Raw genomic sequence first — 18,568 nt, 5'->3', positions numbered from 1 at the left:
AGTGGGCTCTTAAGTTTACACTGCTGATCACTGTTTTTGGTGTAGTCACTCTTCAGCTGTGTAGTTAACAGGTAACAGGTCTAAGGCCAAGTATCAGGAATAATCAAATGAAATAATAACAGATGATAAATTAAAAATTGACAATCAGCCAGAGGGGCATGGCTGGTAGGGAACAAAATACTGATTAGTGCAATCTGCCAAAAGTGAGCATACCGGCATGAAACAAGGCCAAATAAGAAATTCAGAATTGAGCTGCTGAACACAACTTGAACCTTGCTGACCATATGGTCCTATACCACAAGAGATTTGACTAGCCACTTCTAGAACTTCAGCCAGGAACACTGCAGCTGCTAGGGCAGTAATCTGCTCAGAAGCCAAATCAGAGATAGATTTCCAGTGGTCCTCATTTGCACTTTCAAGTCCAGCGAGCAGTTAAAGGGGAGGAGGTAGACAAGAAAATGCTGAGTGGGAAGAGAAGGTGGAAAACACAGGGTTTACAGGAATGTAACTACAGACTTGTTCATAATATAGTATAGACTGAGCTGCTCAATTTTTAGCCTGTAATTACTCTGTTTAAAGGTTTTATCTGTTTGTTTATTTATTTATTATGTTATTGCCTCTTCAGCAGGTTGGTATAGTGGTAACACTCTAGACTTGTATTCAGGAAGTGCTTAATTAAAATATTGGCAAAGACATCAGTAATCCTGAAATAATAATTTATTCTTATGATACCATCACTACACTAATATTTTGTTCTTTCTGTTGTGGACTCTTACCTTACAAAAACAACAAAGCAATAAAAAGGGCAAAGTCTTATTGTATTGTGACATGTTGACCCCTACCTCCCCTACCAGCGGTAACATAGCGCTCGCGTAATAGGCGAGTCATCACCCCACCACTCTCCCCGCGGTGACGTCACAGCGGATGATTCTGCAAAATAAATTCTATTTATTGTCACAAGATGCTGCAATTAAAGATCCTGACTGAAGTTCTTTGTGGTTTTTTTATTTCCTCCTTAGCAGACAAATACCTGAATAGTATCTTGGCTAGGCCACCACTGCTTCCTTCCAAATCCCTTAATTCATCATTCATCAGATGTCCTACTATTTATGTGCTATACAGTAGCATGATGAGAATCTTCAGGCTTAGAATCACAAAACTTCAAGTTTCATGATTAATTTTGCATTTTGTAATATAGAAAACTACTACTTTAATAACTCTATCTCATGAAACAGGTTGGTCTTCACTCTGGAGTTGTATTGAGAGGCACTTGGTTCAGATCTCAGCTGGAACACTGGCTATCCTCGGCAGGGTTTTCATGGTTTTCCTCAGTCCCTCCAAGAACATTCTTGGATATCGCATTTAAGCCATAACCTTTTCCTTCTGAGTCATTTCTAGTTCATCATTCTTCAGTCATCTGATCATTCAACACTATGTAGCTAAGATGCTAACAGTGTCATAAAATAACCTAGAAAAGAAAAGACTTTAATCTTTTTGTGGTTTACAGCTGTTTCTGTTTTCCATGTGTGATGTCTGCAGAATGAACCTTATGTTCACATTCAAATAATCAAACTTTGCAATTTTAATTTTAGGTCAGTAAAGTTAAACTGTTCTCTGTTGTGTACATTTCAGAGTTCCAACATCCTGTCAGCTGTTCTGTACCTGATTAAGGAGCTGGATTATCCAAACTTGGAGGCAGTGCAGGTGGCCATCCGTTCACGAATGGATGAACTGGATGTTTAGCATGAAAATTCCCATACCAGTAGGCTGTGTTGTTTTTGCAGTCGGGTGTGAAATAGTAACAAGGGTTGCAGGAATTCTGCATATTCCATAATAAAGTCTGGAATAATAATATGGTATTTGATGAATTACATGAGTGCCTAAATATGGTACTCATCCTAGTTCTGTCACCATAAAAACAACCTAGGAATAATACACAACTGTGATTTCTTGAAGAATGTTTTTGTTTGATAAATTAAGTGACAGTAAGCTATACTGACAAAGGAGAAGCAAAGGAAAGATTCAAGAAAATGGATTTTATTTGGCAGTCATGCCAGTTTGGTACACGAGTGTGTGCACCATTAGGTATTAGATATACTTCCCTACAAAACAATGTTTTAAGCAAGAGTCCCTCAGAACCAAGATCATCTTATGCACAAACATAAATGTGAATCTGAAATCCTTAAATGCTACTTGATGTTTAACAGCTGTTGCACATTGCTTAAGTCACACCATAATTATTTATAATTGAAAGTCATGTTTTGTGCATGTAATTAATATAAAGATTATAATAAAATAATGTTTGGTGGGATAACATGAACACAAGTACCACAAATACAAAGTCATCAGGATGGGCTTGACACTGCATGCTGTTTTCAGCAACTGATATGACATAAACACAAGAGCCAAGCAGCAATCCAGACAACTAACCGTGGGTGCATTAATAGTGTAAATGGTGTTCTTTAACTGGCCTGCCTATGTCAGCCAATGCAATCATAACAAGCCTCAGTCTTGCACATTAGGCTATAATCTTTAAAAGCTAGCAACATTATCATAATACCCAAACCCCTTGGCTCAACCTGCCAAGAGAAATATATATGAGGCTCATTTCAAAATTAAAGTGGATAGTATGAGACTGGAAGAAAAATTATGCTTAAGAATAAATATACTAATGGGAGAGACACTGCCTAGTGGCTAAATCTTGAGAAGCACTGGGGGCTTCTTTCCCTGGGGTGAAGTGGTGGGGGCATGAAGCTGACTGCTCACCTGCATGTAGTGCTGAGGTCAAGAATGGCGGAGTTATAAGAGATTCATTTTCTTGGTATGGTCTTGTAAAGCACAGGGACAGCTCTACCTTTTACTATCATGCATGACAGATGAGAAAAAAACAGCACTGTGGTCATATATAAAGAACCGAATTCCCTGCTCAGGTTGTTGTTCTTGTGCATGAAAAGGTTTAATGGATCAAGAAGGAATAGCTTCATAATATATGAAATGGGCGACCCAGTGGCTTGCAAAAACAATATAGCCTATTGGTATGGGATGTGTTTAAGCCACATACAACTTAGAACACAAAGAAACACCAGGCAAGAAACGGCACTAACATGGCATTTATTCCTGGAGGTTTAACATCATTGGTACTACCACTGTTTGCATGCCTTAACAAACTTTCAAGGGATAGTGTTCACATGCTGTGGAACAAGCATGGAATGATGAAACTGTCATCAGATCTTTCAAGAAGTGTGGTATATCAATCCAGTGATTGGTATAGATTTTTTGTGGCAAAATGAGGGGAAGCTAAAGCGGTACCATTTGATTCAGAGTTTGTCTGTATGGTGTTGCATTTACAGATATATGCCCTTGCTTTGTATTAAAACATTAAGTTGTACACAACTTAAATGTATGTAAGTGTGTATGTATATACATACATCTTTTCTCATTTCTCAATGGTAACTTTCATATTTTAATGGAATTATTACTACTACTGCAATACAGACTCCGTTGTTTTGTATTTCACTTGTGTTTTGTTGTGTCTTTCTTCATACTCATGCTCACTTTGTAATTGGACTCTGGGCTGTTAAGTTTGCATGTAAATAAATAAGAATTGCATTGAATTGAATTTAGTCAGAGTTGATGATAATGATGATACAGGATTTAATGAATTTTTGTTTAAAATTGAATCTCACTGTCAAATGTAGCCCAAACCTTAAATTTTTAATTGAAAATTCAAAGCCATCATATGCAACAGTTGTCCTATACACTAGTATATGTGGTACACACTAAGGATAATGTTTTCTTGTGTTTCTGCTCTATATAGTTCCTTGGGTTTGTTCCTGCCCATAGCTTCAAACAACATACTAGTTCTTAGCACTGCAATTTGGTCTGTCTTTTCACAAAACATTCAGAGTGGATAATACAGGATTCATTACCTGTGTCCTGTGTGATTACAGTAGCCTGAAGTAGACTAATGGAATCACTCTTCTCATATCCCACACTACTGGTGCCTATAAAGGCCATAATGGAGCCAACACATTTGTGTATTTTTTAATAATGCATACATGACACTGGACAGTGATTTAATTGGTTACACTGCCTTACAGATTAATTACCAAGACAGAAGTAGTAGTAGCTATAAGAACAGCATTAATTTTTTAACCTGGTCACAGTTGTTGGGATGTAGCAGAGTTATAGCTACTCTAGAAGTGTCTGTATGTTGTAGAGGTTTCTTCCGGAATGCTCCAGCACAGCCACAGTTGAATTGTCACACTCAAACACTCAATACAATAGTTGGTGCCCAAACATCCAGCAAATTCACGGTTCACTCATATGTGAATGGAAGGCCACCTCCACTGCCTCCAGGTTTGGATAGTCATGTAATGGGGCTGTCCTTTCATGATCTGGAATCATCAAGCTGTTCACATGGTGCATGTCTATACATAATTCAGGTTTCTTATGTATCTTGTGGAATACTGTGATAGGATTGATGTACAATGAATCAGAGACCTCAAAAACATCATCTTCAACCATCTGATATATTTGCTCTCTTGTAAATAAGTCTTATAGCAAAAGGAACTACTCTGATACTCTGGAATGTCCAGTCACCAGTTTCTCATTTGTTAATTTGAACTCATAATCAAACAGTTTACATATTCCTGGCCTCAAGCTACTCATACATTTCACCATCAACTCGAAACTTTCCTTCCTTGTCTAATAAATAGGTATTTCTGTTTATAATGTTGACTAACTCAGCAGGATAAATACTCTGTGAGTCTGGAATGTCATTGTTAAATTTGTGAACTTGGGTTGGGCTCCCTTCTGTATTTACTGTGTTACAACTGTGTACCTCCTTGTCTCTATTCAGATTTTCATTAATGAAACTTAAGCCATAAAATTGGCTTACAAAATCATCATCTTCAGTATTTTCAGTGCCATTATCTGAAATTTTCAAGGAAAAATTCTTCTTGCATATATACCTCTGTTTGCTTCTACCAGGGACTGCTGCACTCTTGTTGAGGTCATGTGATTCTCAGCTGTGTTTAGTTTGGTTATATAAATCCTTGTCATGCTGCGAAATAACTTGCAGACAGTGGTGTCCATAAACTCTGCTGCTAGTGTGATCATCATAAATGTTGTCAGTAGACAGTGAATTTTGAAACATTAAAAACTGGTGAACCATGCATGCATCTATGCTCTAAAAATTACAAAAATATGCTTTCAGAATGCCAAAACAAAAACTTAAATGGCATGTATACATGATGCATGCACTAAATTGCTGATGTTCTCTCTCTGTGATGTCTGTACACTTCTTCCTGGCTGTAATTTGTGTTGCAGTATGTCACAGTGTGTATATATATATTGTGGAGCAAGTTTTTGGTGCTTGTTAAGTTTGTCTGTGGAGAAGGACCTTCCAGTGTCCGCAGAAGTGACGACAATATTTGAACGTAGCTTCAAGATTTGGCAATATCTTCTTCGAAGCTCTAAGCCCTCTCATATAAATATTTCTTGGTAGCAGTGACAGCCTTCCATTCTGGATTTCTTTGAAAAATATTGCACAGTTCTATATTTACACTAGCCACATATTGTAACCAAATGTGCCAGACAAGTTAATATGACTGAGATGTGGATAAAATATGTCCAAACAGGAGCTACTTTTACCATATAGCAGCAGAGTGTGATAGGTGTACACAAAACATATCTTTATTCCTTCCTTCCAGGTTACAAATGATAGAGAATCATAGCAGAATAAACAATTATAGAGTAATTTGTTCATTCTAAGACCTTACAGGCAGTTAGATGCAGTGTTCCCCAATCATTTTCATTAAGCTTTCCTGGCTGAAATTTCATCCACCATGCCCAAAATCTTGGTGTCTTCTAAGTTCTCTTGAATCTCTCAAAGGACTGATTTATCCATATACATTTTCCATATTGTTGGGGCTTGTAAGATATAACATTTCTCCAGGAAAACTCAGAGATACTCATTATTCAGTTTATTTCACGGTACATTTGCAGCAATTGTTGTTTCACAGAGTTTATGATAAAGAGCTTTGATTTCAGAAGAAGGTTGAAGAGTAGAACTGTAGAACATAAGTATACAGTAAATTGTATTTGACAGTTTTACATGATGATGATGACGATGATGTTGAGGAGGACTGATAATTGTTATAGTGATAGTGAATGTAATTATGATGACAATAACAATAGAATAACAGTATAATAATAGAAGTGTCATGGACCTGCAAACAGAATGACTGGAAAATATGGTAAAATATCCCATTTTCAGGAAAAGTACCATTAACCTGGAAAATAAATTATCCAAGTTTTTTCTAAATCTGTTTGTTCTGTTTAATTTTGAGGTAGGATTTTAAATATTCTTGGAAGTCCAGTGAATTAATCTACAGATGAAATCAGCGATTCCAGACTTTATAAGCCTTTGTTTAATAAATGATTTCACATCACAAAATGTAGCAACTTACCTGTTTAAAGCCACAGAGTTAACCAAGCCTATTGTTTGTATAGCAAATGTCTGGATTGCTTCCGCAAATGCTAAGAAATTGTTAAAATGTTTGCCTATGCTACATTTGCAGGAATATGAAGTTTCTCAAAGTTGTGGATAAATTGCAGAATTATTTTTGAAAATTTATTCAGTGATCCTACAAACATGTTCATATCATTTCATTCTAAATACAGGGTAATTCATAAGTCTCTCCTGAAACCCCAACGATAATTTAGAATCACAGTACCCTTGTAGCCATGTATTTAGTCTACAGAGTGATTTTAAATTATTGTTGGGGTTTCCAGAGGGACATATGAATTACTCTGTATTTTAAATGCAAATGAATATCGAAGTGCAGTGGCCGCAAATGATCATTGATACTGCTGGACTGAAGACAGCACTGCCAGTGAGGTCGCATGTTCTATTGTGTGTTGTATGTGGACACTGTTAGGAGAACAAAATGGCTGGTAGGTGATTTTTGTACTGTGCTGTATGCATCTTTTAGTACAAAGAAAATTTTAGAGCCACTTATAACATACAGAACTCTTTTGGGCAGTATTTCTAATATCTCTATCTCTTGTGAGACCTGAGGTTGTTACTGCACTCTTTATTCACTGCAAAGTCTTGTAGATATTGTTTCATGTCATTACAATAACAGTTATCTTAGTTCCTCTTAAATTGTAATTTTTACCATTCTGACGCATAAGACTACTACTTGTTTGGTGGTGTTTTAAGTTATGGCAACTAATTTGCTTATGTCCACCAAATGACCAATTTTGCTTATATGAATGCATATATTTGTCCAGTTTAATACGTAAATGTACAGAAATTATTAATATAATACACTAAGTTTAAGAATTAAGGGAATGTTAAATGTTAATCCAAGAGGTGAGTCATAAGGATCTGAAGGAAAACTGATTTCAGAAAGTCCATAAAATTAATGAAGAGGAAGCAAGTATATGAACAAAAAGTCGAAGTTATGCTTGCCACAGAACACAAATTGTGTCCCCATAGAGTCCAATTTTTGGCCTACTTTTCTCATTTTGGAAAAGAAAAATGAGAGTAGGCTTATATGATCTCCATGCTGTCAGTGTATCCCTCCCAGTAACTTTTGATTGCCTGAACCAGTCTTTACGAATCTTGGTATGTATATTTAGGCACCTGAGCCCATCTTAATGGTGTACTTCATAAATCCCTCACATCAGTCTGTCTCTCTGTATGTATATCCCATATCATTGCTAGGCAGTGGTTTAATAAAATTCCTCTTATTATTGCTAAGTGATGGCTATGTAAAACTGTTACTGCAGCAACAAATATTCACATGTTTTCTATGCCGTCCATGTAATGTCAAGGAAAGTAGGCAATTAGTTTTCCCCATACTTCTTGTATTAATACAAAATTTTTCAGAAGTGAAATATTTGGATGGAATATATGTTTCACTTCCTCATATGGAGGCAGGTTAGAACACCTGCATCATAGCCCCATGAGCCATAGAACGCAGTGTAAAGGGAACCTGGTTCCTGGGGGTATATCTGGGCCACCCTGTCACTGGGGAACATAAATACAGAGACCTGGTCCACCAGGTTGGGGGTGGGATGCAAGGCTGACAAGTTTGTAAAAGAATTGCTGGTGAGAAATCCAAATAAGTGAAAACTGGATGGTCCAATTGAAGACCAATCTGGCAGAATCTTCTAAGGAAGGCTGTGCCTCAAAAAGGGTTATTTTGCTAATGAAGATGATTTGTTTCATTCATCATAGAATCTCTGTTCAAAGCAGTTTACCATCAAATGGGATGGAGATGTTTTTAAGGTCTCTTATGATCTTCATGTAAAATAGTCTGTTTTGTTCAAAGATGAATTTGGTTAAAAAATGTAATGACTCATTTAATGATGGTGTCTTTGAATGCCTCAAAACTGAAGAGGCTGAAATAGTAACAAGAGCTGAAATAATTCTCCATGTTCCAAAATGGCCTCAATATATGCACTAATTTGACCAGTTTTCATTAATTTTAATGTTAGCCTCACTGTACTGTGCAGTCAGCCCATGAGGTCTAGCACTTTTGCAAGTGTCCCTCTTCCCTTTCTTTGGATCCTTATGAACACACATTCATTGTATCCTATATCTTATTTTGTATAATTGTGCACTGTTTGAGTCTGTTGATAACTTAAGACAGGGTGACCACACTTCTGAATAGAATGTTTACTGTGAAACTGTTTTAACAGATTTACTAACTGTATGTGTGTATATCAGATCCTGTAAGAATATGAAATATTTGCAGGCCACAGATAGGAAGAAACAATATATATGTAGTGGGGCCACATAAGTAAATAATGGTGCATGGGACAGGGTACAAATATCATCTGTTTTCTGTTGAGTGTACATTTGATTGCTTCTGTAGTTCATTGTTGTGTGATCAGAAACATTGCAGAACTAAATAGACCCATATTTACAATTAAAGTCATTGTAATAAATTTTATGGGCAAGTCTGAAATTGCGGCCATGTGGTAGGATAGTTGTTTGAGGCACTATGCTACAAGCTGGAAGTTCACGGTTTCAATTCCTGATGAGGTCATTGGATTTTTCAGTTGACCTAATCCTTTCAGCTGCACTATGGCCCTGTGGTCGACTCAACCTCTAACAGAAATGAGTGCCAGGAATCTTCCTGGGGGGTAAAAGGCAGCCAGTGCTTAAGGCTGACAACCTCACTGCCACCTATGAGTTGATTGTCTAGAAAATGTGTGTCTTGACATCCCACAACTCTATGGGCCTCCATGGCCAGTTACAATGATAGCTTTACCTATGTACATATGTAATTATCATTTTCTTTTTGTAAGACCTGGTTTCATAAGCAAACTGAAATGAAAATGATTCTATGTTCCTCAGAAATTTTTTTAGACCATGTTTTATACCTATGTAATAGCTTGAAAGTAGTTAACAAGAAATACACATAGCTGGTCTCACTAGGCGTAGTAATGGAAATGATGATGTTTTGCATTGTGGCCACCCTGAAGAAAGTGTTTGTGTGCATGCAAGTTATGAACTATTGACATAGGAATTTTATATAATTGTAAATCTTATGGCGGCAGCTAACAGCAGTGTTAATGATAGAGCTTGTTATAACCGAAGGTTGTGTTTTAATTGTTGCTTACAGAGGTGGAGATTATGTAATGAGGCTTTAATAATGCAAAATGGCTCAGAGTACTTATTCCTGTGAACTTGGCCCTTGTTTAAAAGGGACAGCATGTGTTCCAATTTGAACTTCTTTTACACCTCCACTGTGCTTCTGCCTGAAGACTAAAACTCAAAATGTGAATTAAATATTAAGGATGCTCTCAGGTATCTTTCTCTGATGTGCCTTATAGGCAATGGCTTCCTTACTTAATTGATAGATACAGACCTCTGTTAACTGTTGCTTTTGAGGCAATTCAGCATGCTGTGTTCAGCTACAAACACAGACTTATAACTTGCACAGAGCATCCATTGTAGTTTGGAATAACCGTAAGGGTGATTTTTTTAAAATATATGACAAACGATGTACTAAAAACTGAAATGTTTGTGACCCACAATCCTTCAGTTAAGAAACTGGAATTATGTTGCTTCCTGTCATTGAAAGATGTTATATTCTTGCAAATTCACTTGTTGGTGTTGATTGTCTCTTTTAAGAATGGTGCCAAGCTTCACACTAGTGGGTGTAGTCACAATGGAAGATCTTGCCAACTTTGTATTTCCAGCAGTAGCACAGCCACTAGAGGGAAGCAGAACTGATGTACTTAATGTTGCAATGTACAAGTTTTGGTAGTTTTAGCAGTAGCAGTTTTATGTGTGTTGATTACTTTGCAGACCAGCTGATTGTGATGGTGGTACTATAAATGAGTGGTCGGCTGGCACTGCTTATGCCATTTGGTATTGTTATTATGCAGATATTTAGAACTGAATGAATTTATATTTTGGTTATTTAGTAGTCATACCAGTGCCATGTATAAAAATATTTTGACCAAACTGGTATGATTCAGTCAGAACTCATGATTACTAGAGATTAAATTCTGAATGTTAGTAAGTGCACTGTGAACTATTAATTTATTTAATGATACTTTCTGTAGCTCAGGTTATGTAGCATTAAGCACTGTCAGCAAACTGCATGTGAAAAAAGCAGAAGATAGTTCATAAATTAGTACATGGTAAAACCCATTACCATACTTATTATATTTTTACAGCTGGTTATACGATTTTATATTAAAATTGTTTAAGAAGTCGTTATTTTAGAACTATAATTCTGACATGGGTTAACTGGCCAGAATGTTCATGTTAGGCATGATTCTGTGTGAGGAGAACTGTGATTGAGTTTAGGAACTTTAACCCATAATATTGAATCCTTTTTTATTGTTGGAAGTGCTGGTGTGTGAACTTTTAATTCAGATAACAATTTGAAGTTCAGTGCAGTCACTAATTCTGATACATTATAACACATCCTTACCTCCATTACTCTCAGCTTGAAGCAAAACAGAGTTAATAAACAGAGACATTTCTATGAGTTTGTCATTCTTCTCTTGTTTAAAGAGTGTTGACTGTTGAATACAAGTTTCCCACATTATGAATTGAAACCTCATTTCAATATTCCATGCCACCTTATATTTTTATTTATTGATTGTTTAACAGTGCTATCAGTAACACAATCTTTATTTTCATTTCCATAGATCCCCACTGGCTACCAAAGCCATCTGATATAGAATATGTCACAATTTACATACATTAGTTCTGAGAACAGAAACTAGTGTTGAATGGTAAGATGATTAATGAATGACATATTGTAAGAGATGTTGAAGGAATTGGTTATGGCTGTAAAGACTTTGGATGTATAATGCAGCAGTGTCTCCCCCTGTATGGGTTACTGCATGAGTCACAGCTGTGAGAAAAAGGTAAGAGAGTTTGCAACAACCCAGGGCTGAAAGAAGTGGCAACACTGAGTGGATATCTGAATTTTCCACCCCACTCCCTGACCTAGTGTGTTCAGTAGACAGATGACGCCGAGGTGTGTTGTCTATGACTGAGATGAAGTGAATTTGTCAGCCCAAGCCATGGTCTTTGTCTCCAGGAGTTGGAAGAGTGAAGCTAGACTTATTTTTGTAGATGCAGTAGGCATCAAAGCTAGCTGGCAGACTTTAGGAATGTGAGCATGCCTGCAGTGATTATATAGGACAGAAACATATACTCACATGGATAAGAATAGTGGCTTTAAATGTTAGGCAAGAAGACTATGGCTCTTAATGCCACATTCGGAGTATAAAATGCAAGGGATCATCATAAACCTGATTACCATTAAACACATTTTCAGACAATGAAGAAAAATGCTTGAGTTTTCAAGAGGGAACAACTTCTATGACTCAACTGGTGACCATTGTGAAGCATAATGATTACTTTGAAAATGTCAATGCTGAGAACCATAAAGTGGTTTCAGCATGATAGCTGAGGTTCTCACAGCAGTGAGCCTGAAGAATACTATCTTAAGGGATGTGATGCCAAGTAATCTGGTTGTGAATTTTATCAGTGTTTTGGGGAAAACAAACTGCTGTGACTCTCCCTCTTCTCCTTGCCCTTAGGGGTTCCTACTCTAAGGTCCTTTCTGTACCACAGTGACTGGTGAAAAGTTCCTGTCTATGATGGAGGACACTGCTTTGCATCACATTCCTCCAAAAACATTTTTCCACTTAGATGGAACACCGCGGCCTCCATAGTCTAGAGGTAACGTTCCCACCTCATGACTCGTCATACGCGGGTTCAAATACCCGGCGGAGGTCGTCAAATTTTTAAGGGCAGAAAAATTCAGGGAACAAGTCTTCCTGGTGGGACTTTAAGCCGTGGGTCCCGTGTCGTAGCTTTACGGCACGTAAAAGAACCTCATACCTCCAAAGGAGGTCACTGAGCAAAATTGCGGACGTTTGCCGCCCAACAGCAGTCACTAATACCTCCGGTAGAGGGGAGAAGCATTATAGATACTTCTCAGCCAGTAGAGAGCCGGTCTCACTGGCTGGGCGGGACTGATGGTAAGCACCAATACCGGTAGGATATAGAGGCTGGTAGAAATCATAGAGGGAAGCACAGTGGACCACTACAGGTCTAAGTGCATGGGGAAACCCACCATCTCTAATAATTAACTAACTAGATGCAACACCACCTTGCTTTCCTTTTTGTGTTGATGCCTTTCTGGACAGCTTTCTGATAGTTGGGTAGGAAGAGGGGGGTTAAATTCCCTTGCTCCCTTGTTTTCTGGGCATTATTCCTATATATTTCTTCTGGGTTTATGTAAAAGATACTGTTTGTCAAGAAAAGGTGCAAAATGTAAATGAGTTGCATGAACAAACTGTTAAAGAGTTATAGAGTATGCTAATAAAGAAATGCTTGCCAGCATCTGGCAAGAACTGTCACCTTGAAATGTGTTGTGCCATTAATGGTGCCCATACTGACATCCAGAGAGCATGTAAGCAACTTTATGAGTGTTTGAAAATGTATCAGTTTCTTCCATCCACGTGGTGACCAAAGCTAATCATATTATATTTTATTCATATTTATGGCTGGACAGGGCACAGTGGATTAGGTAGGTTAGCAATGATAAATTGGGTACTTTTTTCACTTGTTTGTGAGAAAATGGTTAAACATTATCCCTCTTGTTTATTTGAATAAAATTTTTGGCTATATTGTCACAAATATGCATTTAAAAAATATTCATTTGTAAATACTTTGGCATGAATCACAGAATCTTTATTCTATTCAGTATATCTGCAAGATACAAATTTGTTTACATTATATAATGAGAGGATGAATTCTGTGGTAGTGGTTTTCAGTCTTTTTTAGTTGAGCAAACCTCAAATAAATTGCAGTGTTTAGTTGAACCCTACCCGTTTCTCCCATTATATATACTGTATATGTCTTCCTGGCATAGCCCTCAACTAATTAAGCACAGGGACAACTTTTATTTTTACTTATATATAATTAAAGTAATAAAATAATGTATTAACTGCCACTGTAGTTAATTAGTTATTAGGATTTGATCTGAAATTTTGAAAAAAGTTTTGATGGAAATGATTAAAAGGATGTTGATAGTCATTTGTGTAATCCACGTGCTTCTTAAAATGTCCTTGAAGAACACTGCTGTTCTGTGATACATAATACTTTAGGCTGCTTTGAGTACTTGAGTACTTTGAGGTGTATTCTTTGTTTTTCGTTAACAGGAAACAGATGAATCAGGACATGCATTATCATCAAGGAAGCCATCTGCATCTACACAATATCTGGTACCATTGTTAGTATACTGTTCATGATTGTAGTTACCATTTCCCAGGCATATATGTTGAATTAGGTTTCCATACATTTTTTTGTCCCGAGCACATCCTGAAACATTTGATATTGCGATGAATTGTGATAATGAAGTATTTCATTACTTAAAATGAACAATTTGTATTTGAGGAGGTTATGTGCATTTATCCATGACCTATAATCCGCTACACTTTGGTTGAGTAGATTTTTATTAAATCATATGCTGAAAATTTTGCATTCAAATGGAAGCTTAGAGTAACATATTTTCTGTGTTATAATAAACTACAGCTTTCCATAAATTCTTTTACTCAAACGGGCATAAATTGTCTCATTTCTTTTACATCTTGTTCTTATGTGTGTAAATCCAGTGTAATACTGAGATATATGTCATAAGAGAGAAATATTGAACATAAAAGTTACTCTTAGTGTCTTTTGCTTCATGTTTGATTGGTACCTGGTGTAAATCTCGGCCAGGATATTGGTTATACTGATTGAAGTTTTTTATGTTTCATTATTTCTTTGTCCATTTAACAGTTCTTTTTCAACTGCACTGGTTATATAGTGTTGAATGATGGGTTACCTGGAAAGAGTACTGAAGGTACTGTTCCAGAATTTGCCCTGTTTGCCTTGATCCTGAGCCAGATTCTATTTCTCTAAGATCCATCTTGATGTCATCATCCTGTTTCCTTCTTAATCTTCCAACTGTCCATTTCCAAGAGGTTTCTTGGCATTTTCCCTTTTTGTCTCTCCCCACTCTTAACTACATGCCCAGCCCCTCATAATATCCTAGACTATGTACTGAACATTACTACATGACTTGTATAAATTAAAAAATTCTTATTAAACAATAACATAAATTGCTACTTCATTATTTCTATATCCAAGTATTTTACTGAGCACTTCGTTTTTAGACACATGTAATTTATGTTCTCTCAAAGTAAGAGACCACATTTCACACCCATACAAAGCAAATGGCAAATTTATTGCATTATATGTCTTCATAGTGTTGGAGAGTATATGGGAATGGTTGATTCATAAGATTTCTGCATGAAAAATTTCCAAATTAAGAAGTTATGGATCCTACTTACTGCAGTTCATGTTGGCCATGTCTCTCAGCTCAGCAGCATAGCCTTCAATTCTGCTCTTGTCCTTCCATGCACAATACATTCTGCAAGAAGAATCAAAATCCTTGCTTGAGTGAGGAAATACAGAAGTCTAGACCAAAAGCGTTGTTTATTGAAATTGTTATAACTTTCTCTTGGAAATGAAATTTTTTTAGGAAACTGAATTGTTTTCACTTTTTATTTTCATTCAAAAAAATATGTTTTCATTTGAGTCTCCCACTTTGCCAATTTAATCTCTGTTAGTGCTGGCTACTTGGAAAGCAATGAGCCAGTTTTCTGTATCTTTAGTTTCAACTGCTGTGTTTAGTTTTTAATTGAATGATGTATAAGTTAATATTTTCTATTACAGTCACTAATCAATTGACATACTGATTTCCATCTTGTTGGACTGCACCATAGCTGCCATCCAACTCACAGTTTACATAAGGGAAGTTTGGATTTCTTGAATTATGGGCTGCCATCTCAATCTCTATTTTCTTCTGTGCAATTAGCAAGCTTTCGCACTGCCTCAGGTATGCTGACCCAACATTGAGCTTGTCATCTGTAACAGTAGTTATTCTTGTGAATGACAGCACTTGTAGTGATAAAACATAACCATATTCATAACCCAAAGACATGATGAGACAAATTTACACAATTAAAGAATTGTCTGAACACACATGAAAACTGTTTTATCTTGTAAAAGAATAAAATGTTATGTTAATATCCCACAGCCTCTGGATACAGGTGGAAGGATAATGTTAAAATCAATCTGTATGAGGAACACTTTTTTTTAAATTGACTGTTTCTTATTTAAATAATAGATACCAAAGAGTAGTAATAAAAGATAAATCATCTATTAAATGCTTCTCAGACTGGAAACAAGTTAGAGTGGGAGTTCCTTAAGGATTGATTCTTGTACCACTGTTTTCTTTTTGTTGTATATTAATGACTTACCAGCTGTAATAAGTGATATACCGAAACCTACTCTATTTTCGGACGATATTAACTTAATATTAACCACTTAAGATTTTGTGCAGCTTAAAAAAATCTCGATATTGTTCTTCGGAAGATAATAGGTTGGTTTCAAGCTAATTCATTGACTTTGAACTTTAATAAAACATATTATATGTATTTTAAAATGAAAATATGTCTAATCGATAATTCTCCAATAAAGTATATGAACAAACAAATAAACAGCACTCACTACACAGATTTTTTAGGCGTGACTCAAGACTCGACATTATCTTCGCAAGAGCTTATAAATAAAGTGATTACTAAATTAAATTCTGCTTTTTTGTTGTTAGATCTCTTAAATTGTTTTTAACTATAGAAGACTTAAAATTGTATATTTTGCTTGTGTTCATTCTGTTATCATGTATGGTGTTGCCTTTTGGGGAAATGCGACTAATAGTAAAAATGGTTTTATAGTACAAAAAAGTATTACGAGTGTTGGAACTTTAATAGTGGTAACACTGCTGTGGAGATGCCATGCACTGGAACCAAATAATGTCACTTATCCCACACGTTAGTTACATACCTACCTTACCTGAGAGCAAATGGACTCTCCCTTCCCACATCATGTGCATGCGCAGTGACAAGAAGAACAGAGCCTCGTGTTAGCTGGCGGTCTAATGTAGTGCTGTCACGATGTTTTCAAAACAGGAACAATGGAGTTGAATAAACATTGAATGTGCCAGAGGCTGTACAGCACCACAATGTTATCAAGGCCTTCAAGAGGCTTGCGGGGAATCTGCATTGCCTCACAGAACAGTGGCAAGGTGGGTGAAAGCCTTCAACGAGGGGTACCAAAATGTGGAAGACATGCGTCAGCCAGGTCGTCCTTGTGTCGGTGAAGAAGAAGTGTATGCTCTTTCTGCGTTACTGGAGAGTGATCAACGCCATATGATTCGTGAGCTGGCCCGAGAGACAGGATTAGCGCATACGACTGTGCTTTACATTTTGAAGGAACGCCTGGGCATGAGAAAAATTGCATCATGATGGGTTCTGCATGATTTGATGGAAATGCAAAAATGGCTATGATACGACACTGCTTGTAACCACTTGGAGCGCTATGAGCACAAAGGAGAGGCTTTCTTATGCCGTATCATTATGCTGCATGAGACATGGGCCAAATCGTACAAGCCACAAATGAAACACCAATCGAACGAATGGCGTCATTATGGGTCACCATGAAAATCAAGAGCTTGTCAGAACCCTGGCAATGTGAAAGTTGTAGTCGTGTTATCCTGACGCATACCGTTCCCTGACAGCAGACCATCAATGCAGCGACACTTTCTGCAGAACCCACCAATCATTTTGCAGGACAATGCTCAGCCGCATGCAGCACAAGCTGTGGCTGATTTGTTCGATCGATGGGACTGGGATGTTCTGTACCATTCCCCATACTCCCCGGACTTAAGCCCTTGTGACTTTGACTTGATTCCTAAAATGAAGGAACCACTTTGTGGCATTTGCTTCAGAACTGTTCCAGAGATTCTTCAGGCAGTAGACTGCTCCATTCGAATTATCAACACAACAGGCGCTGCTAAAGGTATCCTACGACTTCCGCATCACTGGCAACGGGTTGTACACAATGCTAGTGACTACATTGAAAGACAGTAAAACTTCGAAACATGCATCTATTTTGTTTCAGTTGTAAATAAATAGTTGCCACTATTAAAGTTCCAATCCTCGTATAAGAGCAATATTATGAATGTGATTCCTAAAATATCTTGTCGGGGACTTTATAGGCGCCTAAATATACTGCCCTTTTATTCACAATATATGTTTTCTTTATTGTTATTTTGAGCCGTGTCCCTTGACCCTGTGGGTTGAGAACCCAGTTCTCCTACCCACTCTGACCCGTGAACTCCTGCTCAATATGGGTAAGGGACAGGCTCATAAGACGACTTGCTTGTACGTGATGCACTATGCCTCCCCAAGGTCGAGTAGGGGATCTCGGGAGAGGAAAACCACTGTCGGCACTAAGGGCCAAGCTGGACGGATCTGCAGTCTGAACTAGTAGGGAACACACACAACCCAAGTATACACAAATACTACAGGCGTTTCTAACATATAAATAAATGTGTATATTGATAACAAGGCATACAGGTGACTCTGCCTGATGGGCAGTGGCTGGTCAAAACACACTCACAATTAATACAGAATTACTCTGTGGCTAAGCGCACAGACACAAATATAAGCACGCCTCATGGCAACCATTGACTTTACTGGGAACACAACTATATATTCATACTCACACGCCTGAAGGGTGACCGGCTATTCAAGCCAACAAACAAACCATTTACTTACGCCACACGGCGTCGTAATAAAACAAGGAAACCAAGCACAACAGTAAGTCCTTACTGGCGTTTCCAAAAATTACAACACAAGCTTAACCTCGCGACTTGATACAACCTTCATCAGGTCGCGAGGGCACTCTTCCCCCTTCAGAATGCGCCCGGGCCGAAACAGAATTTCACAAACTCAAATCAACCTAAACAGCGAATTTGGAACTGGCAATGTTACCTGTCTGAAGGTATCGGGCAGAGAGAACGAAGCATCTGTTCGGCTTAACCAAGAAGCCTCGCATTGCTTCCAGGAGAGGGGGGGACAAGGTCAGCTGACCTGACGTCAGCTAAGACTTTATGCGGAAAGA

General features: G+C 37.4%; 2 protein-coding genes across 7 annotated transcripts in view; one reads left to right on the top strand and one right to left on the bottom strand.

The window, feature by feature from the left end:
- LOC111865891 (cilia- and flagella-associated protein 410) overlaps positions 1–8,193 on the top strand; it is a 52,508-nt gene extending 44,315 nt beyond the window's left edge. For all 3 annotated transcript variants that reach the window (XM_023854320.2, XM_023854321.2, XM_023854319.2), the window contains one exon: positions 1,633–8,193. In XM_023854320.2, the coding sequence (XP_023710088.1) occupies positions 1,633–1,743 (111 nt within the window). In that variant the 3' untranslated portion in view covers positions 1,744–8,193. The remainder of the gene's footprint in view (positions 1–1,632) is intronic.
- Positions 8,194–13,484: 5,291 nt separating this feature from the next.
- LOC111865888 overlaps positions 13,485–18,568 on the bottom strand; it is a 28,801-nt gene continuing 23,717 nt past the window's right edge. For all 4 annotated transcript variants that reach the window (XM_023854315.2, XM_033752024.1, XM_023854313.2 and 1 more), the window contains 3 exons: positions 15,298–15,469; positions 14,893–14,972; positions 13,485–13,879 (listed from right to left, as the gene is read on the bottom strand). In XM_023854315.2, coding sequence (XP_023710083.1) covers positions 13,713–13,879; positions 14,893–14,972; positions 15,298–15,469 — 419 coding nt within the window. In that variant the 3' untranslated portion in view covers positions 13,485–13,712. The remainder of the gene's footprint in view (positions 13,880–14,892; positions 14,973–15,297; positions 15,470–18,568) is intronic.

Source organism: Cryptotermes secundus, unplaced genomic scaffold (genome assembly GCF_002891405.2).
Source record: "Cryptotermes secundus unplaced genomic scaffold, Csec_1.0 scaffold1670, whole genome shotgun sequence".
In the NCBI taxonomy this organism is placed as follows: domain Eukaryota; kingdom Metazoa; phylum Arthropoda; class Insecta; order Blattodea; family Kalotermitidae; genus Cryptotermes; species Cryptotermes secundus.
Note: the sequence above shows the minus strand (reverse complement) of the source record. Positions and strands in the feature narration are given on the sequence as shown.